Here is a 15,190-nt window from a genome sequence, read left to right as displayed (position 1 = left end):
TATTGGTTTACACAAATTTACAGACAAAAAAAAATATCAAGAATAGTTAAAGCTTACTCTATTTCTAGAGATCAAAAGAAGATATATAATATATCTCAATTTAGTTATTGACAAATAAAAAAGAAGAAAGACGGGAAGAAAAAAGTCGAGTAGCAGCAGCTGTAGTTGGGGGTGGAGAAGGGAGGCGACTGAGAGAAGGAGAAAGAGAAAGAGGGAGAGTATCATAATGAAATATTAGATTTAGGGTTTCTATTTATCCTCTAAATCAATGGGTAGAATCTAATACTTGTAAATCGACGGTAGAAACTAAGTTTAAAAATTAATCGGTTTTCCAATGGTTTTTGGTTTGGTTTTAGAGGTCAAACTAAACCAACACCAACACTATCGGTTTCCCACTTTCTACACCGTAACCAATCCATTAGTAAATGGTTCGGTTTGGTTTCTTTCTAATTAATCTGGTTTGGTCCGATTCCAGTAAAAAACCGAAACCATGTTCAGCCTTAGCCGTTTATAAACTTGAATGATACTTGGAAATTTCCGGCAGATCCCATCCGCTGATAGCTAGCCCATCAATATTTATACTGCAGTAGTGTCTGGTGTGGCCAGGATACATGTGTTTGAACTCAACTAACGGCTGTGATCTCTCCCTGTCCCACACAAACCCTAGGAATCATTAAATAATCTCCATTCGCTTTTGTAACGCCTGAATAAAATCCCAATCAGCTGGCTATGTCAAATCCAATTTTAGCCCATGTCATAATAGTCATTTTCGCGATTCTCCAACTCACACCAAAACGTCTTCATCAGTTTCCCGCTACTTCTAGACCTAAAAGGCTAAAACCCCTCTTTCCCCTACCATTTTCTAGGGTTTCTCTTTTGCCCCCCTCTCTCTCTCAGTTTCTTCACTCTAATGGAGCCTTTAAATCAGACATAATCAGATATCTTCAACTCGATTCAAGCATTTGGATTCAGTTTCCGAAATGTCTCCTTCTGGAATCATCTTGCTAGTTCTACTAGCAACTTTACGGGCGTCGGAATCAGTTACGGGTCCACATATCGCAGATGTAAACCTATTGTTACCTCCTCGTATGACTCATCCCGTCGAGTATCGTCTTCAAGGAACCGATGGTTGTTTCTCATGGTAAAATTATAACATTATCAATTTCCTCGTTTTCTTACTTTGATATTAACCCTAGTTCAGTCTAATCAAGTGTTTCCCTGGTTGTTTGATTTTGATTAGGTCATGGGATCATCATGATATTTTATCACTAGAACCTGAGTATAATACTAGTACGACTCGTTGTTCAACGAGTGTACGTGTGAAATCCATTACTCCATACAGTGGTAGAAAAGAAACGTCTATTTATGCTACTGATTTACGGACTGGAATTAATATCCGTTGTAAGGTTTTTATTGATAAACTTTCTAGGATTCAGATTTTTCATAACTCTATTAAGCTTGATTTGGATGGACTTGCAACGTTACGTGTACGTGCTTTTGATGATCAAGGTACATGCAGTTTGAGTTGAATTTGATTGTTTACAGTTTGTTGATGGGTATTAATTGTAAGGCATGAATTTGAGGGTAATGATTTTGTTGTTTTGTTTGTGTAGAAAATGTGTTTTCCTCGCTGGTCGGGTTACAGTTTTCTTGGGGACTTAGGCCTGAAGCAAATGAAACAGTTCATCATCTTGTTCACGTTCCACTGAAGGAGTCACCGTTGAGTGATTGTGGAGGCTTTTGTGGTGATCTTGATACTCAAATAACACTTGAAGATAGTGTAAGTGCTAGTGGTTTGAGTGTTTCTTTAACCAAATTATGGTGGACTTGTAGTTTCTTTTTTTTCCTGTTTTTGTTTAGTGGGTGAAGATGATTAGATTTTTGAAATGTGATGCAGGGTGTTCACTCCGACTTGTTTGCTGTGAAGGGAACTGAAATAGGGCACGAGATTGTTTCTGTCAATCTAATTGAGCCACAATTTGAAAATATGGCAGATAAGATCGTGCTAACTGTTGCAGAAGCAATGTCAATCGACCCTCCATCCCCTGTAGTTGTGGTTATTGGTGCTTCTGTTCATTACCATCTTAAAGTTATTCGTCAGAATACACCTAAAGGTCTTCTTATATAAACCCTTTTGGCTTTTTAAATTTATCACTCACTCTTTTCACGTTAATGCTGAATTCCCCCAGCTTTAGCAATTTCATATTAGGTGGTGGCTATAGTATGACACTTGTTCTTTCTGTTGGTAATTATGTTTTCTGTTGACGTCTCATATGTTTTCTTATTAATTCCACTAGGAATAGAGTTACCATCTGCCAATCATCGGTGGTCTGTGGTGAATGCTTCGGTCGCTCGAGTCGACGACATGATGGGCATAGCATATGCAATAAATCTGGGAACCACTACTATTAACGTGGAAGATACTAGAGTAGTGGGACATGTACAAATGTCGTCACTTCATGTTGTCATACCTGACAATTTGTGTTTGTACAAATTACCTGTAACCAGCTCCGGTGATCCCATTGAAGGAATGGAAGCTGTGCCTTCAACTGTCCGCTGGTATGTTGTTGTGGGTCGACAATATGCCATTCACATGAAGGTTTTCTCACATAGATCTGGTGGACAGGAAATATACATTACGGAGGCATGAATCTATAGCATTTCCTCATTTATGTTGGTACTTACTAATATGTTTGCGGTTTTTTGGTACTAACTACAGATGATAGTGACTAATCCTGATTATGTAGCTGTTATTGCATATACTTATTGTTTGCAAGTTAATGTGTTTTTATTTACTATCTTCCTTCTTATGCAAGCAGAGGGATGATGTTAAATTGCAATACAACGATTCTGTTCACTGGACATCATCTGTGGTTCCAGAAAGCATTGCAGTGAAGCACGGGTGGCATAATTCTAGAATCCTAAAAGCAACTTCTCAAGGACTGGGAAGATTGACTGCTAACTTAACTTATCATACTGGGAACACAGAAACTACTGAGGTGACTGCTTTTTTCTTTTCTTCTTGTGTTTGACAGGAGGAAAGGAGGCTTAGGTATCAGCTATTGCTTAGTAGGTACAACCATTTAAACTAGTACTGTCTGTTCTGTGATTTATTGTTTTCTCTGTAGGTTCTTCAGGTTGTGCATGAAGTCATGGTCTGCGAGCGTGTGAAGTTCAATATGTGGAAAAAAGATGATTCTTCTACAACTATACACCTTCCGTGGGCACCTGGGATATATGAAGAAATGGAACTAAGTGCAACAGGAGGTTGGTATTTATAACGGCTACATGCTAAATAATGATTTACTGTTAATAGTCTAAATGACGATGGAATTCACTATCTTTTGCAGGCTGCGTGGAAACAACAAATGGTTACAAGTGGTATTCATCTGATGCTTCCACTGTATCTGTATCTGCTTCCGGGGTTATCCAGGCAAAGAAGCCTGGCCAAGTTACTGTAAAAGTGGCATCTGTGCATGGTTCGACAAATTATGACGAGGTATTAACATTTGATTCCTCTATAGTTGCTCAAGTTGGTTGCTAATCCTAATAGAAGCTGTTAAAATCTTTATAGATGTAGCAGCTATAATTTTGTAATTGGTTGCAGACATCCATAGTCACTAAACTTGGTTCAATCTGTAGACTTTGCTTTTTCTTGATATCATCTTCTTTTTGAAACTGTAGGTGGCCATTAAAGTTTCCGTTCCTTCATCAATGGTTATGCTGCGAAGCTTTGCCGTGGAATCTGTTGTAGGAACATATCTTCAAGCTGCAGTAACAATGAGAGCACCCTATGGTGAAGTCTCATATCCTTGTTTAATCACATAGTTACTGTTTCTGCTCCCTTTTCATCCAGTGAATGTTCACTATTTGCCGTTTGCAGGTAGCTATTTCGATAGATGTGATTCGTTTAGCTCCTTCATAAGGTGGACTGTTGGAAGCCAGTCTTTCGAAATCGTCAATACAACAGGAAAAGCATCAGCCTTCAAGCTATCAAATATTGATGGATACCAATCACTTTATAGTCCTCCATGTGCATGGACATATGTATACGCTTCTAGTGTCGGCCGAGCTATTCTGCATGCGACTTTGTTTAAAGAGTTGGAATCTTTTGATCATCCATCAGATGGACCAGTTGTTCTGAAAGCCTCTACAATGATTTCTGCTCATCATCCCCTTGTTGTGCAACAGGCAGGGAATGGGAACCAGTTTGGTGGTTATTGGGCTGAGTTGCCTACAACAGAAACTGGATTTCATTTGAAAGATTTGAATGAGTTGTATCTTGTTCCGGGAGCAGAGTTGAATGTGATGCTTATTGGAGGACCTGAACAGTGGGACCAAGGTGTTGAGTATGTTGAAAATGTCAAAAATATCAACGGGGAACAACTATCTCCTAAAGGTGGAATCCTTGTGGACCGAGCATTCAGTAATGGGGGTTTATACAGAATATCTTGCCTAACAATGGGAATTCATGTAAGAATTGGCAGTTCATTTTCCTTTCATAAAGTTTCTGACATAGTTACGCGATGTGGTAAATTCTACAAGAAAATCTTACCCTCTTTTAAATGATGCAGCAACTGGTTTTCTCACGAGGGAATTTGATTGGCGATGACCATCCTCTTCCAACAATAGAGAAAGTGGAATTGTCCGTTACATGTAGTGTTCCTTCATCAATCACACTGATTGCCAATGAACCAGGTATGTGGGATGTCCTTGTTACTGTAACTTTTTATTTTTATTTTAGTTTTTTAGAGCAACTTCATAGTGTATACTATACTATTCTTTTCAGTAAATACACCCGAGCTCATATCTTCTGCGGCTCAAGATGATCGGACCCCAGACAGAATCCGTGCTACACCTATTACTGTGGCAAACGGATGCACTATTCGAGTTGCTGCTGTTGGCTTACATAGCTCTGGAAAGGCGTTTGCAAACTCATCATCTCTTGGCCTTAACTGGGAAATGAGTAGTTGCGATGGGCTAGCTCTTTGGGATGCTATCACTGTAGAGAGATACAGGACCACCTCCAGTTGGGAGAGGTTTTTGGTTTTGCAGAACTCGTCAGGGCTGGTAAGCTTCTAGGTTACTATTTTTGGCCGTCAAGAGCAAATACTTATGGTTTTATATCATTTTAGTTCGGGTCTTGGACATGCTTATTCATGTACCTTTTATCTTCTTAGTGCATCGTCCGTGCTACTGTTATTGGTTTTTCTGATACCATGAGTGATCATCTTCGCGTGAGGGCTTCTTTATTGCTAGAAGAAAAGTCAAAGAACCTTCTCACTGACGCCATACGTTTACAGGTATGCTTAATATTGTCGGAATTTTCATGTTTGCCAAGCGCTGCCTGCATTTGCAGCATCTCATTTTGGTTGTTTGTCTTTTCCGTTATGTCTTTCATATTTAGTTCTGTTTGTCAATGTGAATTATGCAGCTTGTTTCTTCTCTGCGGGTAGTTCCAGAGTCCATCTTATTATTGTTCAACCCGGAAGCAAAGGTACTAAAGTTGATTTACTGCATGATTCCTTCAAGATGCTCGCAGGCACCCAAAATTCTGGATTATAGTGTATGAGGCGAAGTTATCTATTTATGTCCCGTGTAACCTTTTAGTTTGTCATGGTCGATGTTTCTCTCGCTACAATTTTGAAGGGCATTCCCATCCCCATGATCTTACAGCATATTTGGATGTGTGTAGAGTTGAAATTGAGTGATCCTTCAATGACCTGTAAATGCTCTTTTAGTTCTCTTACTATATTGTGCTGGACGGGAGTCCACTTTGTGCTGTATAAATCAACTCAACTTTTTTGTTTTGTTAATTCGTAGTCCATCATCCGTTTCTATACTTTCTGTTACACATTTCTTGCTTGCTAGATATCATTCAGAGATATGCTGTTCTATTCCAGGCAACTCTGTTAATTACTGGAGGGACATGTTCCCTACATGCTGTTGTCAATGATACTCGAGTTGCAGAAGTAATTCAACCCCCAAATTTGGAATGCTCACAACTGATGGTTAATCCCAGAGGGCTGGGAACTGCACTTGTTACTGTTGATGATGTTGGACTTGCTCCTCATCTGACAGCCTCTGCCAGGGTAATCTCTTCTCGTCTTTCATTTGTTTGCAAATAGTTTCTACTGGTCTAACTACTTTTGTACACCTCCAGATATCGAAGAATAGGTAAAAAGTCTTTTTGTTGGTGTAGTTAATGTTTCAGTTTCAAAAAAGCATCAAGGTTACTTTTGTGGTTCTTATGCTTTTATTCTACTTACTTCAGTGTTTGGTTAATGTTGGTGTCATACTATCAAGTGATATCATGTTTAAAATTGTTTCAAACGAGGCCTATGGTTTGGCAATCTTTCCTGTTTGGTTAACTTAAAGTGATGTTACAGCTGCATTTGGATTTCTCTCTAGGTCACATAGTTTGACATACTGAATTTGATTCTTATGGTGTTATTACATGTTACAGGTGCGTGTTGCAGATGTAGATTGGATCAAGATCATCGCAAAAGAAGAGATATTCCTTTTGGTATATATAACTATACTCGAATTCTCGAATTTTATGATTTTATTTTTGCATCGACTGTTAGATTTAAGGTGTACTTTGTTGTTGTGTAGGTAGGGAGTGCGCAGTCATTTAATATCTTAGCAGGTCTTCACGATGGAACTGTGTTTGATTCCTCTCAGGTTTGACTAATTTTTTCGTTGTACTTGCTATTAAAATAAGTTATTTCTTCTTTGTTGGGTATCACATGCATTAATATGTCTCCTTGAATACCTAGTTAACTGATTCTCTTTCTTTCTCTATATATTTTCAATACAGTATGTTTACATGAGTATTCATGTTCATTTTGAGGATCCCATACTGGAGCTTCTCAGCATCAATGCCTCAAATTCTGGTGAGAGTTACATCTATGGGCCAGGTTTTGCAATTCAAGCCAATAGTATTGGGGTTACTACTATATATGTAAGTCCACTATCAAGTGATGTCCTAAGCCCCTAATAACTTGGTTAACAATTATTTGTTTTTTTTTTTGGGGTGTCTCGAGCTTAGTAAAATGTACACTCTCCAGGTCAGTGCTAGACTACGATCTGGACATGAAGTATGCAGCGATCCTATTAGAGTGGAAGTCTATGCACCACCAAGGATACATCCTAATCATATTTTCCTCGCTCCAGGTGCATCGTACATGGTATGATCCATAATCTCTTGTTATCGGATTTGCCCGTTGATGTGAGAAAATTGACTTGCGGCTAATACTCTCAGTTTCATGGAAATTTATTATTTTTTGAACTCACATCTCTGACATCACTTGTCAAAAGACTGCATGTCTACATCTCCATTCTCCATCTACACACAATCACGCAAACACGCGCACTTCACAAGTTTTAATTGCCGAGATTTGTTTTTCCTTGTGCCAATAGTTCTTATAACAGTTTGATACTTCTTATTTAGCTTACCGTGAAAGGGGGCCCAAGTATCGGAGTGTACGTCGGGTATACACTGGACGATGAAACTATAGCAGATATTCAGAAAACTTCAGGACGGATTCGAGCAATATCTCCAGGAAATAGTGTAAGCTAAGATAAATGATGCACCTTTTTCAATGCTTAATGAGACATTGGGAATACCAGGATTGTTATATCCTGAAATATTCACGTGATAAAACTTTTGCCCCTTGTATTGTTGCCAGCTTGTCGAGTTTGTTATTTATGTAGTGAGTTGGTTCTTTTAACAGAGCATACATGCCAATTTTTTTGGGAAAGGAAGTAGTTTTATATGCCAGGCATATGGAAGTATTGAAGTAGGGATTCCGTCCTCTATGATGTTGAGTCCACAAAGTGAGCAGCTTAATGTTGGTCGTGAAATGCCAATATTCCCTTCTTTCACTGAGGCAAGTTTCAGAAGAATACAAATTACTTAAAAAGTTAAACCTTTTGGTCTTTTCTCCCTATTAATCTCTGCTCCCTAACACAAATATTCACCTCAGGGCAATTTATTTTCCTTCTATGAGCTCTGCAAGGATTATAAATGGAGTATAGAGGATGAACAGGTTATAAGAAACTAAATTTGCTTTCTAGTGTTTAGTAATTTTTATTGTATTGCACACTGAAGTTCTTTTCTGTCAATATCACTTTTAATAACCTGGAAATTTTGGTAATTTACACTTTTAGGTGCTGAGCTATCGAAGTGCTGAGCACTCTCATAAAACTCTTGTTTCTGGTGCTTTGGATACCATGTACCCAAGTTACTCAGACAGAAAAGATCTTGGGTTTATTAATGTAGTGTATGGAAGGTATTACCTTGATTCGTTTCAAAGTTGTTTATCAGGTTCCACAACGCCTATTTTGCTTGCCATCTGTATTATGATGAAAGCTTTCACGGTTTCACCCGTCATTTCTCTCCAGGTCTTCAGGCAAAACAAATGTTGCTGTTTCGTTCTCTTGTGATTTTACCTCAGAGTCCTTCTCACTGTCAAAGATGTATATTGCTTCTGCATCCTTGTGGGTGGTTTCTTATCCTCCTCTTTCTCTTGGTGTGCCAATAACCTGGATTCTCCCACCTTTTTACACGACGTCGAATCTCTTGCCTGAATCCTATAACCAAGGGGACTCTCAAGGCCGTAAAGGAACTGTTATTTATACCTTGATGAGAAGCTGTGGAGGGAAGAATGAAGAAATACACAAAGATGCTATTTCTATTGAAGGGGCTAGGATAAAAACAAGTGATAGTGGCAATCTTGGTTGCATTCAAGCAAAGGATCGCTCGACTGGAAGAGCTGAAATTGCATCTTGTGTAAGGGTTGCTGAGGTATGTATATGTAGCCGTTTGGCCCTTATTCATACTGCTATAGTTTGTAACAAGGTTCAGTTTTGTCCTGTTGCGTAGTTTGTTATTTGGAGCATGGTCTGGCATGCACAGCCTCTTAGTGTGTTTGGAACAGGTTGTGTTGTTATGTAGCCTGTTTGACATTCTCTCAATTTTCTGAATGCTTGTGTATGCTTGCGTATTTGATGACCAGGTAGCTCAAGTTAGAGTAACATCTAAAGAGTTCGCTTTCTATGTGGCTGACCTAGCTGTTGGTGCTGAGCTTGATCTTCTTATACATTATCATGATGCTCTAGGTAGTTATTCGATCAGCAACAAACCAATTGCTGATATCCCTTTTACACTCTAAGCTTCGAGCTACATTATTAACATCTTGTAAATATTTTTGGACTAGGAAACCCATTTCATGAAGCTTACGATGCGGTTCAAATGGATGCTGATACTAATTATCCTGAAGTTGTTTCTATTAATAGCACCCGTGACAGTTTCGGAAATATTCGTTTGAAGGTCTGTTCTTTTTTTTTTCTTCTACTCTTGGTGATGTTTCAAAATTAATGTTCTTGTTGACTTGTATTAATAGGAATACTCATCTTTACTTGCACAAGTTTTGAGTTTTGGGACAATCTCAATTTGGATTTATGTATGCACATCATTCTGCTCTATTGAGAATTCTAAATTCTCTTTCTTACTATGATTGAAGGCGATGCGCCATGGTAGAGCTCTTCTACGAATATCGATGAGCAATAATCAGCAAAAGTCTGATTACTTGATGGTACTACAATTCATTTCTTTGTTGAATTCTGCTTATGTTTTGACTTAATCAGTAATATAAGGCTCGTAGTTGATCGTCTTTGCTGGGCATGGAATATAAAAATAACTTTATTTTCAGGTTTCTGTTGGTGCCCATTTATTTCCTCAGAATCCAGTCTTGTATGTCGGTCGCTATATTAACTTCAGTGTAGGAGGTATGTTATTTAGCATCTTCTTCTCTCTTTTTCCCCTATCATTTTGTTTTAATTTCTCAAGGATAGTGTTCAGAAAACATATTAAAATATTGTCCCTGCCTCGAGGAACAAATGGGTGATATGCCTATGATGCATTCTACAGTTCTTTCTCTCCTTGTTGTCTCCTTTTTTTTTTTTTTCTTTTTTTTTCTTATGAAAAGAAGAATATTACTAAAAGAAAAATTAAAGTTTTACAAGAAACTTGTTGGTAGCCGTGCAACAAGTTGCGCTCCAACCCCTTTTTATTATTATTATTACTATTATTATTATTTTTTATTTGATGTAAAAACAACATAAACTGACCTTATATTATGTTCACGGAAGGCATAGAGGTTTGATTTGCTTAGCTCTTCCTTTCTCGTCACTATCGTTCTCAGCATTTTTAACAAAAATGGGAGTATCTATGGTAGAATAGTAACCCAGCCACCAATATTTTCTGTCTAATTAATTAAAATTTCATTGTAATATTTTTCGTTATATTAAAGGGTCGGACAATGTAGTATCCGGTCGCTGGTTAAGTGCCAATGATAATGTTGTATCTATTGATATGCTCTCCGGGGAAGCGCTTGCTCGTGGGGAAGGTACCACTCAGGGTATGGAACCAATCAATATCCAGTCAATATTTCGTTCTGAATCCGTTTTTGCTCTGATCTTAAGTTAAGTTTGAGAGTGTTATTTTTGAACAGTAATATTTGAAGGTTCGAATCTGAAACTGCAAACAGCTGTTACAGTGCAAAAAGTTGACGTGGTTTTGGTTGATTCTCCAGAAGAAACCTTAACAAACATCCCTTTCCCCACAAAAGGATATTACTTCTCCATTAGGTTCAGGTCTGTATGTGATGTTCACTTCTAAACATCTTTCTTCACAAGTACATATTCCATAACAATGTTCTCATATATTTTAGGCTAGCCCTTGTGAATTGTCATATATACTATTTATTGATATAGTGATGTCTTGTTGATATAGTGACCCGTCTGGACAGAACTTCGAATCTTTTAGTAGCAGTAAGGGAGTCAATTATGATTGCAGGGTAGACCCACCTTATATTGGGTACGCTTTTCTCTTGTTCCTCGTGTGTTTCTGCGAATTCCTTGATGATTCACGTATTAATTCTTTGTTTATGCTTTGGTGGATTCAAGTTATGCAAAACCATGGAGAGACCTTGATCTTGGTGTTACATATTGCCTCTTTTTCCCTTACTCACCGGAACACTTGGCACGGTCGATACCCAAGTCAAAGACCATGAGACCAGATATATCTCTTTCTATCACTGCTTCAATGAAAGAATTGGGACATGTATCAGGTTCTTCAACTGCACTTTTTATTGGGGGATTCTCAGTACTGGAAATGGACAAGGTACTTTTTTTGACAGAAGAAGCCATGATAAATATATACAGAACAAGCTAATATTTTTATCATTTTGCTGTTTCTAATGTTTATGGCGATGCCTTGTGTTTCAAAATCTCTGATAATCGAAATGTATATGTGCTTGGAGAAATCACACTATAACACTCTGTGTTCCTTTGAATTGCTGAATTTGATAGGTAATCTTTAAGTTCTGATATTAAAGAAGTTCATGTGTTGCTCGCTCTGTACAGGATCTTCTGCGGTTGAATTTGACGCCAGTATCCAACAAGAGTATGATAACGATTGTGGGGAACACAGGTAATTGATTCACACTGTACCATGTTCAGAATGTGAGGATTATCTGCACTAGGATATTGAATGTGGAAATGCAGAAACATATTTCTTCCCAGTGCTGCGGTGCATGACTGGATGGATGTTTGACAATTCTCAGCTAGTTCCTTTTCTTTTTAGACGTTGACATCTATTGGCAAAAGAGGGACTTGATGAGTGTGACCCCCGTTATAGTATATGAGTACGGGATGGGTGGGCAGGCGGACTATGAGGTGAGCAATTCCTTCTATTTTGATAAGCTGCATTACGTTAAAAGTACTAGACTTTTAACTAACTATTAGAATAAATGGTTGTTTCTCTTCTTTTTATGCTCCAGGTCAAAGCGTTAAGAGCTACAAGGTTCAAAGACAAAATCATCATCACACTCCCAGCTACTGGTATGATTAGATTCCTTGAAATGAAAGAGGTCTTTTCTTCTTGACACTCTCCATTTTCTAATTTTTTTTCTCCATGATTGGATGGATTTTCAAGATCTTTCCTTTTGTTTAATTCTTGGCGTTCTTTCACATTTTTTAAGAGTTATGTAGACTCTGTAGCTCAACAGATCCAAGTAAGGCCCTCTTTTGTTAACTTTTGAGCCACGAAACATTGAAGAACAAAGTCATTGAAACAGCGTATAATGATGTCAGTTAACTTTTGCTGTAGGTTGTAATGTCGGTAGCTCAACAGATCTAAGCGCTGCAATAACATTTGTATGCCGGTTAATTTTTACAGGTCAAAGAGTGGAAGTAGATGTCAGTTTTGAACCTGGAGAAACACGTTTATCATCAAGGAGTAATTTTGCGCTTTGGGCCAGTATTTTTGGGGTTGTTACTTTGTTCACGAGTTTGCTCATCTACAAGAAATTTCTTAACCAAGCTGCAACGTCAAGGCCAAAATCTGCTGCTCCGCCAGCCACCCCTATAAGACACACAATCACACCTGACCGTAACCGTAGCGTACTACAGCAATCCCCTCGGACTCCCGAGGTTTTCGTAGAGTATGTTAGAGATACAATAGACAAAACACCTTACTATAAGCGTGATGCAGTTCGAAGGCGTAATCCACAGAATACTTTTTAGACCTAACACCAACTGTGGATGCTGCCCTTGTTTATTGTATGAGCTGTCTGTTGACAGTCGGAGTGCCGAGGCTCATTTTCCTGTCATTTTCTTATCTGGAAAGTGGGTTCATGTATTAAACATAAAGTTTTGTAATCACCCAAGCATAATAACTATTCAATCTTTTGGATTCACAAGACGTTGTATTTGTCTGTAGGATCAGAATTTCGCGACAACGATACGCTCGTGAAATTCTTAACAACGCATTACAAAAATGTCGCAGAGCACTTCAAGAAACGACACAATAGGTGATATTAGCTTAAACATAAGAAAAATGTAATTACTTTGCGAAGATTAGAAGATCTGCGAAATTAACATTTGTAAGCTTGCGATATCATCGCAAGCTAGATCCGAAATTAGGTGAAATCTTAGCTGTATATGAGTTCACTGGGTAGCATCTTATTATTATTATCTTCTTATTCTTACCCAAAAACCAGAGAGAGGGAGAGAGCTCCAAATACTCATTAATGAAGTCTCAATGTAATTCATATGTAATTACAAACAATCATAGTGAAGATCCCTAACCCCGTGGATGTAGATCATATTGATCGAACCACGTAAATCTTGTGTCTTATTTTCTATTTTCATTATTTTTATTTTTATTTTCATATCAAATAAGTTTAGATCTAGAAATTATAGTCATGATAATACAAGGGGTGTGGTGTAGGATTTCCTGCAACTATATTTTGGCGCTAGAAACAGGGAGGAGTAAAGGATTTATCTCTCCTGTAGCTTGTTGGTTCAAAAAATTTCCATGAAGATTAGCTATTGTTCATATTTTTCTAGATCTACAAAGTTTAGGTTCAAAAATGGAAATTTTATGGAAGAAATCACACTTTCAGGGAGTAAACATCATCAACAATTCAAAGACATGAAAAGAGGGAGAGAAAAAAATTAGTTGTTGTGGTGAAATTTAAGGAAAAAATGGAAGTTTCAGTGGAAGATTTTCATGTTCAGGAGAAGAAGGCAAATGTGAAAGAAGTTAAGGAAGGACGAAGAAAAGATAAGAGGCAGATGCTGCAATTTCTATCACAAACAGAAATTTGCACAAATGGTTCAAGGCTGAGCGAACAACAAATAGGTCACGGGTTCGAATTCACAGAGACACATATTTTTCATTTTCTTCTCATTTGCATGGGAGAATAAAAGAATAAGGAAAAAAGTTATGCGTTAATTTCGCAGAGAGGTTCTTGCAAAATTGGTCCAGAGAGCAGTATGTCGCAAGTTCGAATTCGCCTGCGAACATAGTTTTCTTCTTTTTTACAGAGAACGAAAAAATGATAATTTCGCAATATTGTTTCATTATTTCGCAAACAAGAGGCAGCACAATTGGTCATCTGCGAAGTTAATGAGTTCATGGTCGTGTGATCAAGTCCCAACACAGGCGTATTTTTTCGCACATATATTTCTTTGATTATTTCGCACAGAAGTGCCTCTCAAACAATTGGAATTTGATTACTTCGCAAGAACTTTGATTATTTCGCAAGAGAGGCTTAGCACAGTTGGTATGGTGTGAGAATATGCAAGTAGCAGGTCACGGGTTCAATTTTTGCCACTCGCATCTATTTTTGCTAAGCGACACTTATACTTCATGCAACGTATTTTTCGCGTGAGATTGACAACAACGGCGAATCACATAAAAGCTAAGTACCGCTTTCCTTGAACATTTTACTTTATACTAGGAACGAATAAAAAGATTTTTGATTTGATTTACAAAAAGCGATTCAATCGCACGATTACAAAGATTTCAAGATTTCAAAGATTATAAAGATTACTAAGATTTCAAGATTACAAAGACTTCAAAATTACAGAGATTTCGATATTTCAAAATTACAGAAAACTGAGAAAATTCAATTTATATGTTTCTCTAGAATATTTCTTTTGCAGAGAATAAAAAGATTTTTGATTTGATTTACAAAACGCGATAGAATCGCAGAATTACAAAGATTTCACAACTACAAAGATTTCAGAGTTACCATGTATTAGAATTTCTCTTGAATATTTACTTTGATTCAAATGATATGATACTATGAGAATGAAAGAATGAATGAAAGAGATGAAAGAAATGAAAAGATGAATGAGAGAATAAAGAAACGCGAACATTTCGCAGAAACAAAGAGACGTGAAAATTTCGCAGAAACAAAAAGAGAAAGGGGCGAACCTTTATGGCGTACACCCTAGTTCGCGAATACAATTTCGCAACAGGCAAATGTAAGACCTAAAGTACGTCATATAAGGGGGTACCTGTTGCATGGCTCAGGGAAAGGCTACACCGCCACCGGAACCTGAGTCATGGAGATTTGGGGTCAATAAAGCCCATCCGGGAGAGACACCTTGGATTCTCAGCTTAAGCTTATGACTTAGGTTGGGAGACTAAGGTAATAAGGACTCTCCCAAGGAGTGCAGAATCTGATCAAGGCGCCGAGGTACACGGTTGAGTCAAGAGTTCCAGGGGCGTCTGGAGCGTACCTTGCCATTCTTGACAAGTCTTGGCTTATACTGCACTAGGCCCGAAGAAAACCCCACTTAGGGTGCAGTCTTGTAATCATAAGCCCTATAG

General features: G+C 37.9%; 1 protein-coding gene across 1 annotated transcript; it reads left to right on the top strand.

The window, feature by feature from the left end:
• The first annotated feature begins 760 nt into the window (after positions 1-760).
• LOC113300020 (nuclear pore complex protein GP210-like) lies at positions 761-12,769 on the top strand. The gene is made up of 36 exons (XM_026549151.1): positions 761-1,141; positions 1,241-1,509; positions 1,614-1,780; positions 1,898-2,114; positions 2,298-2,644; positions 2,820-2,999; positions 3,129-3,267; positions 3,351-3,499; positions 3,685-3,796; positions 3,884-4,473; positions 4,575-4,698; positions 4,790-5,070; positions 5,181-5,303; positions 5,435-5,497; positions 5,904-6,092; positions 6,467-6,526; positions 6,616-6,684; positions 6,821-6,964; positions 7,071-7,190; positions 7,454-7,573; positions 7,737-7,892; positions 7,989-8,051; positions 8,173-8,294; positions 8,407-8,809; positions 9,021-9,123; positions 9,222-9,334; positions 9,528-9,599; positions 9,717-9,792; positions 10,317-10,424; positions 10,518-10,659; positions 10,799-10,882; positions 10,972-11,188; positions 11,431-11,497; positions 11,651-11,742; positions 11,847-11,907; positions 12,245-12,769. Exons 1-36 carry the CDS (start codon positions 981-983, stop codon positions 12,589-12,591), a joined length of 5,850 nt encoding a protein of 1,949 aa, XP_026404936.1. The 5' UTR covers positions 761-980; the 3' UTR covers positions 12,592-12,769.
• The last annotated feature ends 2,421 nt before the right edge of the window (positions 12,770-15,190 follow it).

This window comes from Papaver somniferum, chromosome 7 (assembly GCF_003573695.1).
Source record: "Papaver somniferum cultivar HN1 chromosome 7, ASM357369v1, whole genome shotgun sequence".
NCBI classification, from domain to species: Eukaryota; Viridiplantae; Streptophyta; class Magnoliopsida; order Ranunculales; family Papaveraceae; genus Papaver; species Papaver somniferum.
Note: the sequence above shows the minus strand (reverse complement) of the source record. Positions and strands in the feature narration are given on the sequence as shown.